This window comes from Schistocerca americana, chromosome X (genome assembly GCF_021461395.2).
Source record: "Schistocerca americana isolate TAMUIC-IGC-003095 chromosome X, iqSchAmer2.1, whole genome shotgun sequence".
In the NCBI taxonomy this organism is placed as follows: Eukaryota; Metazoa; Arthropoda; class Insecta; order Orthoptera; family Acrididae; genus Schistocerca; species Schistocerca americana.
This window is the reverse complement of record NC_060130.1, coordinates 116,991,569-117,004,929: the sequence shown is the minus strand read 5'-3', so window position 1 is coordinate 117,004,929 and position 13,361 is coordinate 116,991,569. Positions and strand designations below refer to the sequence as shown.

At 38.7% G+C, this 13,361-nt stretch overlaps 1 protein-coding gene across 1 annotated transcript in view; it reads right to left on the bottom strand.

Moving 5' to 3' along the window:
• LOC124554968 (ras-related protein Rab-4B) overlaps positions 1-10,416 on the bottom strand; it is a 104,611-nt gene extending 94,195 nt beyond the window's left edge. The window contains exons 1-2 of the mRNA XM_047128700.1: positions 10,181-10,416; positions 9,483-9,563 (exon numbers count right to left, since the gene is read on the bottom strand). Of these exons, the coding sequence (XP_046984656.1) occupies positions 9,483-9,563; positions 10,181-10,196 (97 nt within the window). The 5' untranslated portion in view covers positions 10,197-10,416. The remainder of the gene's footprint in view (positions 1-9,482; positions 9,564-10,180) is intronic.
• Positions 10,417-13,361: the final 2,945 nt, after the last annotated feature.

The following is a 13,361-nucleotide window of genomic DNA, read 5'->3' as shown; positions in this document are numbered from 1 at the left end:
ACTGGCATGTAAAGAAATTCCTGCTTCAAGATGCTGAGACACTTAACATTTTCTGAAGATTCAACTCCAACACACAGTTCTCTCATAGCCTCTGTCAAACATTTGTATCGACTTATTTAGGAACAATAAGCTTCACAGTTCTTGACTACTCTCCCTGATGCTCTGCTCCCCCCTTCCCCTCCTCTCCGAACCAAATATCACGAGTGACGAGTCATCAGCTGAAAGCACCTAATTTCAGACACATGAAGTGTCTCGTGGTGATGCATGTGCCTATCTGCATGCAGTTATAAACAAGGAAAAGAAAGAAACAAACAAAAAGTGAGAGATTTAATGAGTAGTACTGAGAGTAATGAATTATTTTGAATAATAATAATAATAATATATTGGAAGTGCAGAACTTTCTTACTGATCTTAACATACTTCTCACTTTCCAGTACAGTATGTGTCTGCAGCACTTGTGGGAGATATGGGCTAAATTGCACACATTTACTGTACGTAAAATTTTCTGAAAGTTTAATAGCCCGCTGCTGGACATTAATGAAATTAGCAAACTAGACCAAAAAGTGGTCACCCCACAAGAGAAATCATACTAATGCCATGTAGCATCACTTCTAGTCTTAATTTGGCGAAGAACAGAGTCCTCAAGTTTACTTGAGTATGGAATATCTAACTGAATCCAGTCATTGATGATTACATCCCACAGAGGTACCTCATTGCACGGATGTTGGTTTCTATCTTTCACTTGTTCCAAATAGCACCAAACATTTTCTACAGTATTAGGAATGGAAGATTTAGTGGGCCAGTCGAGGTACAACACAGAACCTGAATGTTTGTCAAACCAGGAAGCTATTTGTGCAGCCCTGTGGACCCAGTAGTTATCTTGGAAGACAGAAATATCTGCAGCATACTAATCGTGAAGATGTTATAGAAAGCACAACACTGTGACCAACCTAGTCGTCATTTGAGGAAAACCATAACACAATTAATGCACTGCAGGTTAACTGTATCATTGGGCTGTCACTGCAGTGCAATCAAAATCTTCCAACATTTTACAAGGCACAAAATTGTGACTGGTAGGATCCCATTATATTCCTCCAGTCAGCAACTTCCCAATTTCTGTGCTGTCTGGCCCAATTATGACATCTAAATCTACATCATACTCCGCAAGCCACCTAATGGTGTGTGGCAGAGGGTACTTTCGGTACCACTATCTGATCCACTCAACCCTGTTCCACTCGTGAATAGTGCGTGGGAAGAATGATTTTCAGTAAGCCTCTGTATTGGCTCTAGTTTCTCGAATTTTCTCCTCGTGACCAATACACGAGACATATATGGGAGGAAGTAATGTGCTGTCTGACTCGTCTTGAAAAGTACGGTCCCAAAGTTTCAACAGTAACTCTCACCGTGATGCACAATGCCTCTCTTGTAATGTCTGCCAGTGGAGTTTGTTTAGCATCTCTGTAATGCTTTCTCATCAGCTAAATGATCCCATGACGAAACGTGCTACTCTTCGTTGGATCTTCTCTATCTCCTCTTTCAGTCGTACCCGATAGGGATCCCAGATAGATGAACAATACTAAAAATTGGGCGAACGAGTGCCTTGTAAGCCACTTCTTTCATGGCTGAGTTACATTTCCTTAAGATTCTTCCAATGAATCCGAGTCTGGTGTCTGCTTTTTCCACTGTTTCTATCATAGGTGAAGATCAGGATTTGGAAAAAATTCCCAAATCTGTGATCAGTACCTTAGAAACTTGGTTTCAGCTAAATAGGTTGAACTAAACACATCTAAGACTCACATGATGCATTTCAAAATCAAGCAGTCAAAATGCGAGCAGATTACGACTGTACACAACAACCAAGATATAGAAGAAGTTGACTCAGCCAAATTCTTAGGTTTAAATGTAGATAAAAATTTGAGCTGGCAGGTAGGTACACACTGAATACCTAGCAAACAAACTGAGCAGCTTTGCATTTGCAATGCAAATATTATCAACTGCAACTGACATGGACACATTAAAAGTAGCATATACAAGCTACTTCGAATCCATTATTAGGTATGGTATTGTTTTTTGGGGTAACTCAACAAACATAGTGCGGATACTAAAAATACAGAAAAAAAATCATTCAAAATATATGCACCGCAACAAATCACAAAGAAACATGATGACCATTATTTAGAAAACTTAAAATATTAACTCTGTCATCCTTATACATATATGAGATTATTATATTTTTGTACTCCAGATATGAAGTATTTGAGGGAAACCATTTTGTCCATTCACATGATACCAGAAACAAAGAAAATTTGAAGCTCCCCACCCACCGTCTCAGACTATATGCCCAGGGACCTCAATACATGGAAATGAAAATATGTAAGAAATTAAAAGGGAACGAGTTGATGCAGATGAATTTAGGTTCACTTAAAAGAAAGCTATATGAGGTACTGACACTGAAGTGTTATTACTCAGTGGATGAATACATGCAAGACAAACTAAAAATTTGAGCTGGATACAATGTGTTACATACTCCAAGTAATATCCTTACAGCGTTATTATTTATTGTAGTGCTATTATTTATTAATGTAAAAATCATTGTAACTGTAACATAAATGTTTCACATGTCTCCTCTGTGCAAACTAGATGGACTGCAAATTTAAGTTATGAGATGAATAAAACAAATTCGCAGAAATTCACAAAACTATATGCTCATTACACTTAAGGTCGCTTCGGATAGTCCCGCGTGGATAATTTACGGCAGACACTGTCTCCAGCTGTTTACCATCAATAATGTAGCTGTACAGTAGTGAATTTATTTTCCTATGTTTGTGCAATATGTTACATTCATTTATGTTCAGCTTTATAGGCTTCTGTGAGCAATGGCCTTTTGCAAGGCACCCAATGGGCATTGCATGCAGTTCCCTTTGCCATATTCCATCAGAAAGTAGTAGAGATGGACCTGCATTCACTGGCAGAAGTAATTACTGTTGGGTTTGCAACCACTTGTCATTGATAAGGCACGAAACTTGTCTCTGGTCCTCATCAGTTAGGATTTTTTATAACCACTGTTCGCATTCAGTGTTTAATGGCTGTGAGTGACATGCCATTCCTTGTAGACAAGTTGGGAAGGCTAAATTGATAGAAGCCTCTTGAGGGACCTAAGGATTCTTACATTTACATGCCAACACACGTATTTCATAAGTTGTTTGTGGTTAATAACAAGAACGAATTTAGGATGAACTTAGCATCATAAGTCTGAGTACATTACGTAAAATTTGTTGTCAGTATGCTTTACAAAAGTAGCCAGCCATGGTTGCTTCTGTCAATGTACAACATGACTCATTCACATCCCATTATTACAGAGCACAATGTGTGAATGAATGAATGGCTAATAACCAACAAATAAGACAACTTCATTCAAGGCATGTCACGGTCATGTCTACATCTATAGTCTGTAACCCACCTTGCAGTGTGTGGCCGGGGCACTTTGTATTTTTGTAACAAGACCTGTAGATGACACAAAATTGTTTAATTTTAGATCCCAGATTAGTTCCTTCAATTGGTTTGATATGTTTGCTAAAACAGAACATTTGTCAGCTAACTGTGTTTTTGAGAATTTTTTTTCAATATTCAATACTTTGTTTGAAATGATTATTCTGCAAATAAAATGTAAAATTAAAGTGACCGCCAGTGAATCTAAAACCAAAAAGAGAAGTATAGAGTGGTTTACTCCCGAATTAGCCAATTTAAAGAATAATAAAGTTACATTGTTTTTTGATCCAAATAAAAAGATTAATACTCATCAATCCAAATTTTTCTTTACAGAAGCTAAGAAAAAATATAGGGCAGCTATTATTGAAGCAAAAAAACAACATAACACTATAAGTATCGAGGCATCAGAAAATAAATGTAAAAAAGCTTGGAATATAATAAACTCAGTCGCCAAAAATAACAAACCAAAAGAGGTAGCTGTCTCAGCAAATGATTTTAACAATTTCTGTATACAGTCAGTTAGGGATATTCAGAAAAAATCATTAAACCCGCAGAAACTGCTGCTCAAATGATGGAAAATTGTAATTTAGGGTTTAGGCATGACAGACATAATTTTGTGTTCTCTGAAGTGACGCAGCAGGAGGTTTTAAATATTGCAAATAAGTTTAAGTCTTCGAGCAGTGCTGATATATACGGCATATCCTGTAAGATATTGTAAAATGTTATTGAATGCATTGTCGGCCCTCTAAGTTGTGTTATAAATAAGTGGCTGAGACAGGGAATTTTCCCCAATGTACTGAAGTTATGTAGAGTTGTTCCTGTGTATAAGAAAGGAGATGGAAAATGTCCATCTGGTTACCACCCCATATCCCTCACTCCTGTTTTTTCTAAAGTATTATAAACTGTTATGTACAACCAAATGTGTAACTTTCTAGATAATAATTCTGTTACTTCCAATGAGCAATTTGGTTTTAGGAAAAATAGATCAACCACTCACGCTATTGATTCGCTCGTTAAAAAGGTTCTCCAGGTATTCGAAGATAAGGAGTTTGCTCTGGTCACCTTTGTGATCTGAGTAAAGCATTTGATTGCGTGAACCAAAAGTTACTTCTGCATAAATTAAAGATTTTAGGTATTCAAAACCGTGGATTGTGTATTCTTAGGTCTTTTTTGGAGCACCGTAAACAGATTGTTTGTATTAATGAAGATAGATCCAATGTAGCCGATGTCCTGTGTGGTGTGCCCCAGGGCTCGGTGCTTGGCCCACTGCTTTTTCTGATTACGATTAATGATTTACCATTTAATGTAAGTTCCCATTCAATCTTATATGCTGACGATACAACCTTTATCAACAATGACCCTGACATGGAATTGTTGAAAAATGTAACAGAAAATACCATCAGTGAAGCATCAAAATGGTTCAGAGGAAACGGTTTTTTATTAAATGAAAATAAAACACAGTTCATGTTTTTCAGCTCAAGAGATACCTTATTTCTGAATGTTTCAAATAATGTTAAATTTCTTGGTATGTAGTAAACTTAATTGGAATTACCATATAAACTATATATCTGCTAGGCTTTCTAGAGTAATCTATTTGTTGAGAAGGTTAAAAGGTTGTGTATCAGATCAGCATATTTTGCCTTCTTTCAGAGCATTATTTCTTATGGTTTACTATTATGGGGAAACTGTAGCCATGTACATGATATTCTTCTACTGCAAAAAAAGTTGTAAGAATTATCACTTATTCTGGTAGACTAGATTCCTGCAAGCCATTGTTTGTGAAACTTAAAGTTATGACTGTTGTTAACATATCTCTCTCTCTCTCTCTCTCTCATATATATGTATGTTTCACATACCATGAACAATTTACCAAACCAGCAATTAAAAGAAAATATACATTTGTATAATACGAGAAACAGGAAACACATCGATGTACCTTTTCAACGTTTAACTAAGTCTTTAAAAAGCTATCATGTAATAGGTTCCAAATGTTGCAATAAATTTTCTCTTTGCAAATTCGATTGTCCAATTGAAAAGATAAAGCCAAAACTGTATGAGTGGCTGGTCGAGCATCCTTTTTATTCCCTTGATGAATTTCTTGATTGCAGTCAAAAACAAATAATATTATAAAGTTTGGCTGCTCCCGATATACTATATTAATTATTTCATTAGCAGTTCTAGTTACCCATTTGTTAGTAGCTAGCAATAAGCATTAATCTGTTTTTCTCTGCACAGTTGCAAAGGGCAGTTATTATAATCTGATGTAATATTTCTTTGTATATAATATGTTTTCCTGTCTTGGTATTCTGTATTCTGACTTTTTCCTGTTTTTTGTACTGGTACATTCTGATTGATTTGGTTGTACTACCTCACTTTATATATTGTATCTCCTGTCTATTGACTATTTATAAAACTGCTGTAATATTGTACTTATAACTCCTGCAAGTAATTTTGTTTATATTTTCTAATTTGACGTTGTCTATTGCTTCTGTAAGCTTAACGAGAATAAAAATTATTATTATTATTATTGTATACCACTGTCATCCCCCCTCCCCCCATTCTTGTTCCATTCGAGAATGGTTAGCTGGAAGAACGATTGCTGGTAAGACTTCGTCTGGGCTCCAATCTCTTATTTTCATGGTCTTTTTGTGAGATATACATAGGAGGAAGCATTATATTTGATGGCTCTTCTAAGAATGTATGCTCTCAGAACTGTAGCAGCAAACCACGCATTGACTCTCTCTAAACATCTGCCACTGGAGTTGGTTGATCATCTTCATGGTACTTTCATGCTCACTAACTTAATCTGTCACGAGACACACTGTACTTCTTCAGATCTTTTGTATTTCCTCTATCAATCCTATCTGGTACGGATCCTAATACTAATGAGTATTATTCAAATACTGGTTAAATGATGGTTTTGTAAACTACCTTCTTTGGTGGTAGACTACATTTTCATGAAGATTCTTCCAATGAGTTTCAGTCTGGCATCTGCCTTTCCTGCAATAATTTTTAAGTGGTTGTTCCACTTTAAATCGCTCCATATGCATACTCCTGGGCATTTTATAGATATAATTGCTTCCAGCAATTTATCTGCAATTGCATTATCATACGGTAATAGGTCTTTCTATCTACGTATATGCAATAACTTACATTCCTCTGCAGGTCTTCCTGAATTTTATTACAATTTTCTAGCATTATGATCGTTCTGTACATAACAGCATCGTTTGCGAAGAGCCTCCTGGAACTTCTGATGTTATCTCATATATATTTTATTGTGGAAATTATGGACCTATAAACCCCCCCCCCCCCCTCAGATACGACTGAAGTCACCTCTCCCTGGAGAATGGCATGCTGGGTTCTGTTCGCTAGAAACTCTTCAGTCCAATCATACATTTGGTCTGGTATTCAGTACACTTGTATTTTGTTCATTAGCCAGTGCGGGACTGTGTCCAGTGCCTTACAGAAGTCAAGCATCCACCTGGGTGCTGGTTGTTGTGTCTAGACAAGACAGCCTAGACACAATGAGAGGAAGCCGAAAGGCACGCGCTATGCTAAAGCAGAATGGCGTGAGGTCTGAAACAGGATACGTAATGAATGCTATAAAGAAAAGTACGTAGCTCCTGGAAAACTTAACTTTAATCCATCCTTTTGGTACATCTGGAGATTGTGGCGATACAAGTGAGACTCTTTAGATACATGCAATGTTACTAATGGCGCCTTGCTAGGTCGTAGCCATTGACTTAGCTGAAGGCTATTCTAACTATCTGCTCAGCAAAGGAGCGAGGCTTCTTCAGTGTAGTCACTAGCTACGTCGGCCGTACAACTGGGGCGAGTGCTAGTCCGTATCTCGAGACCTGCCTTGTGGTGGCGCTTGGTCTGCGATCACACAGTGGCGACACGTGGGTCCGACATGTACTAATGGACCGCGGCTGATTTAAAACTACCACCTAGCAAGTGTGGTGTCTGGCGGTGACACCACACTGGTACCTACTGCTTCCTGGGTCTCGTGGACGAACAGAGCGAGATGAGTTTCACACAACTGTTTTTTTCAGAACCAATGTTGAGACCTACAGGGAAAACTTGATAGTCCTCTTTACTGATCTATCATGTCTCCACCTTACTGAAATGATTGCATACTACAGACTGGCACATACAAACCATTTCGCTGCCATGACTTACGTATGGGGTGGTGGATTAAATAATTGCCTGGTACCAGTACTGCACCATCTATACTGGTCCAAAGTGACCAGCATGTTTTTAAGGTGGTGAGGCGAATACTGACCAGTGGAATTGTTTTCAATAATAAAGATGAGCATCTGAATTGAATACTGTCCTGCATTAAGAACTGTCGTGGAATTTGTTTATTTTGGTGACAACAAAAATCCACATTAAAATTAGATTGGCATCCGAGTTTCATTTCTCCCAGATATATATCCTATGCCCCACTGTTTTCATTTGGTTGCTTTTGCAGATACTTTAAAAAAGTTATTTTATGCACATGAAAACACGGAGGAGGGTGGCACAGAGGGGACGGAGAATGCCAAGTGGCGATGACTGGCTCTTTGAAGTTACTTGATACCAGAAAAAGAGAGACAGCATTAATGGGTTACGTACCACTTTAAAAGGCAGTTTTGTTATGCAACGTAAAAACATGTGGGTTGAACCTACTGATACCAAGCACTGCCTTGTTAATGTGGCAAGTGGTGACATGCACAAACAGACAGAAGATACCACTAAACATTTTTATTTTGCTTCTATATCATTTCTGTGCACTGCAGTTTGCTGTGACAGTGTGATCTGTAGTGCAATTTGAGTTGTAGGTTACACTGAAAAGGGACATTTTCATTAGTAGTTGGCAAAGCCAACAAATATGGTGTCATGAGAATAACTAAAATCCGTGCTGCGGAGGATATTTTGTGCATATTGGATTCTGATGAGTGGTCTGCCTTTTGACCATGACTTAAAGCAGACGTATGATATTACATGTTACAGGAAACAAGGCAATTTATTCAAAAAAGTTTTCAATGACCACACTGAAAAAAACTTTTTAATTGAAAACCTTTGAACATTACAATGATAATATTCAAGCTATACTTTCTGATATATAAATTGATATTTATAAAGGACATATTAATATCAACAAATTGTTAAGATAATGAAATATTTCTATACCAGTGTATTAGACCCATTTACGACAAGACACTAGAAGGCCTGACAACTCTCTAACAAACCTGCAAGCATTTGTTAATCCTAAATAATATCTAGATATCAGTCACTTTGATGGCAGCATTTGTGTGTTCACTGTATGAAACATCCTACATTGAACAGAAATTGAGCGTAAGAGTTATATAGTGAGGTCCCCCTCCCCTCACCCATAATATGCACCAAAACAGTACCTGAAGATTTGCCTACCATGTAACACCAATTTTATGAATTGTAGTGTTACATACTTGTGATGAAAATTTGTTTTCTAGGGAACAAACATACACCTCTGACCATGGTGCAGTTCAATCTATTACCACAACCCATATTTCATATTCACATTAGTTCACTTTATTAGCTCTCAATCAAATTGCCACGTTTCACTCTAACCCAGACCTCCAGCTACACAACAGATCAGTCTGTCATCACAATCAACATTTATAGGGGAGAGGCAGGGTACACACACTCATTCGAGCCAAATGGTTGGCCTGGGAGAATGTAAGAGGCATCCTGACAATGTACTTACAAGAAAAATATCCATCAGTAGCACAACATGGTAATTTTATACCGCAGAAATGAATATTTATTGTCTGTACTTGTCACTTCATCCATTATATACACAAAATAATGTGCTTTAGAAATAGAGCTACTTATATTTTAGTTGTATGTGGACTAGTAGGGTTTCTACAAACATGATTTTAAAAAAAAAAAAAAAAAAAAGATACCCAATAGTAAAATTTTCTCCAAAACAAACACACACATTAGTATAGTTATTTATGAATACTTACATTTACATTCTATGAACTGGTGCAATAAACACGATTTTCCTGAACCAGCACTGCCAATAACTAAAAATTTAAACAGGAAATCTGAAATAAAAATCAATTTTAATAAGTAACCAGGGCTTAGTGGTATATTAATGGAATATGCAACACTGAAATACTGGATCACCTACAGGTGAAAATGTCTCTTTCGTTTTGAAAGCATATTGGTAGTAAATTTTTTTCCAGAACTTAGTAACAGGCACAACATATGCAAGTGTAAAACATTAGCACTGTTATACAGCTCTCAGTCTTACTTTACGTGACGAATGTTTTCCCCTCAGACAATATAAACATTCATCAAACAAATACAATAATGGTCAACACAAATAAATCGCGAAATTTGTGCATTATCTCACACTCAAAGCCCGATGCTACTCAACTCTAAGGCTGAAACGTAAACACCGTCAACGTTCGTTTATAACATATTTTTTTAAAAAAATCCATAAGTATTGCGTGCTCAATCTAACAAAAAAAGTAATTTTCATTTTTCGTATTAACATTCACACAAAAAGGAAAAAGATAAAGTGTTGTCAGTAAACGTAGAAACAACGCTATCTGTTTCCCTTACCCAACCATGCAGAGTCATGACAAATGAAAAACATCGCCTAATTACACGAAGTAATGACATTTGTTTGTTACAGTATAATTAATGTAATAATTACCGTACGACTCTGACATCGTTCAACATTGACGTGACTACATTTAATTTCAAACTTCTGTAGATCACATATTTATTACGCCTTTGCCGCAAAATTTACTCCGACGCACTTATTTCTCCAGAACTGCGTTCGATTTCTCCTCCAACAACACTTCACATACGTCAGACGCTACACTCAAACTAAGCACCAATCAACAACTTTCAATAATTACAAACACACGGAAACAATACAAAGATACTACAAAACAGAAGCTTCCCCGAATTTCCATAGAACTTCATGGTTGATCGTGGCTACATTCGATTACATTATTCACGTCAGAAATTTTTCATCAATACTACAAAAAAAAAAAAAAAAAAATTTGAAGAACATTGTACCCAAACATCTAAACGCTTTTGTAGCTTCTGTCTCAGAAGAAGTGTCGAAATTTTATTATTTAGAACAAACATAAATTAGAATCATCTCGATCGATTGACGGATTCAAAACTATTCGTAAAATAGTCCTTTTTTAAAGGTGAACACATGAAAACATAATGTTTTGTTTCACTATCGGCGTTCTGATACCGTTAGTTTTCTCTATTTATTTGTAGTATGAACAGCAGTTATAGTCTTTTGATTGATGGAGATTTTATATCACTTTGGACGTAGTCAACTGTCTAAAAAAATAAAACTAGAGGAAGATATTGTGTAGGTTTCAAAGTTGCGTACAACCTGCAGCTCAACAGGTCTTATAACGTGCATTTACTTACTGTTAAGTTTTCAGCATTGGTAGGCATCGTTTCAGTTCAACAAAATCTTTTATTTAGTGCGGAAACGACTTTAGATAAAGTCAAATTTTCATTCTTTCGCTGCTGCTCCTAAATGTTTTCCTCATTTCTCGCCCAGACACATTTGTTGTTTCAGATGTAACCAGAGCTGTGGAGCTAAACCCCTTGATCAATTGCTCGTATCGAAAGCAAATGCTACTATTTTTACCTTATTATTTAAAGACAGTAGCAGGTTATTAATGTAAAGGAAAAAGGCAATTGATCCAAAAGTCAAGTCCTGCGGAACTCGATACTATAAGTGTCCCCATTCTGAACATACACTCCTGGAAATTGAAATAAGAACACCGTGAATTCATTGTCCCAGGAAGAGGAAACTTTATTGACACATTCCTGGGGTCAGATACATCACATGATCACACTGACAGAACCACAGGCACATAGACACAGGCAACAGAGCATGCACAATGTCGGCACTAGTACAGTGTATATCCACCTTTCGCAGCAATGCAGGCTGCTATTCTCCCATGGAGACGATCGTAGAGATGCTGGATGTAGTCCTGTGGAACGGCTTGCCATGCCATTTCCACCTGGCGCCTCAGTTGGACCAGCGTTCGTGCTGGACGTGCAGACCGCGTGAGACGACGCTTCATCCAGTCCCAAACATGCTCAATGGGGGACAGATCCGGAGATCTTGCTGGCCAGGGTAGTTGACTTACACCTTCTAGAGCACGTTGGGTGGCACGGGATACATGCGGACGTGCATTGTCCTGTTGGAACAGCAAGTTCCCTTGCCGGTCTAGGAATGGTAGAACGATGGGTTCGATGACGGTTTGGATGTACCGTGCACTATTCAGTGTCCCCTCGACGATCACCAGTGGTGTACGGCCAGTGTAGGAGATCGCTCCCCACACCATGATGCCGGGTGTTGGCCCTGTGTGCCTCGGTCGTATGCAGTCCTGATTGTGGCGCTCACCTGCACGGCGCCAAACACGCATACGACCATCATTGGCACCAAGGCAGAAGCGACTCTCATCGCTGAAGACGTCACGTCTCCATTCGTCCCTCCATTCACGCCTGTCGCGACACCACTGGAGGCGGGCTGCACGATGTTGGGGCGTGAGCGGAAGACGGCCTAACAGTGTGCGGGACCGTAGCCCAGCTTCATGGAGACGGTTGCGAATGGTCCTCGCCGATACCCTAGGAGCAACAGTGTCCCTAATTTGCTGGGAAGTGGCGGTGCGGTCCCCTACGGCACTGCGTAGGATCCTACGGTCTTGGCGTGCATCCGTGCGTCGCTGCGGTCCGGTCCCAGGTCGACGGGCACGTGCACCTTCCGCCGACCACTGGCGACAACATCGATGTACTGTGGAGACCTCACGCCCCACGTGTTGAGCAATTCGGCGGTACGTCCACCCGGCCTCCCGCATGCCCACTATACGCCCTCGCTCAAATTCCGTCAACTGCACATAGGGTTCACGTCCACGCTGTCGCGGCATGGTACCAGTGTTAAAGACTGCGATGGAGCTCCGTATGCCACGGCAAACTGGCTGACACTGACGGCGGCGGTGCACAAATGCTGCGCAGCTAGCGCCATTCGACGGCCAACACTGCGGTTCCTGGTGTGTCCGCTGTGCCGTGCGTGTGATCATTGCTTGTACAGCCCTCTCGCAGTGTCCGGAGCAAGTATGGTGGGTCTGACACACCGGTGTCGATGTGTTCTTTTTTCTATTTCCAGGAGTGTATTATTACTCCCAATGCTTTAGTTGGATGAAAATGGGTGGGAATGACTTACTGGAAATATTCATCCGAAACCTTGTCAACATAATTTTTTTGCCATCAACAATCACGAAATTAACTGAATGTAAGGTAACATGTGTTTTCCAATGGCTGCAGGCTACAGCTACACTGGAGTTAAACTTGCAGCACAAGTGTTAACTCCATTTTCATTGGACACACAAATGGTATTCGATCGGTATTTGTGAAACACTAAAGCGACACTAGTGTTAATTCCACTTTCGTTGGCGGCCAGAAGTGGCATTAATACCTTCATTTGCAAAGTGACCCATGTGATGATTAAAGAATAAGTAACTTTACTTTTATATTGTATTTTTATTTTGCATCATGGATTTGATGAATTGGCTGAAGAAAAGAGCAGCCAGAGAAGAAACAGGTGAAAACAGTGCATGTCTTATCGAAAATCAGTGTTCAGTAGGCGTGACTAACAATGATGAAAGTGATCCACATTTGGTAACTTGTGAAACATCAGATTTTTTCTAATTGTTACAAGAAAGATCAGTACAAATGAAAAATTCATGGCTTGAAGTGAAATAAATTCTTGAATGTGCAGGAATTAAATTTTTAAAGTAATGGGTGAAGTATAAAGTTAAGTGCAATGAGAGCAACAAAATGAAAGAACAGCC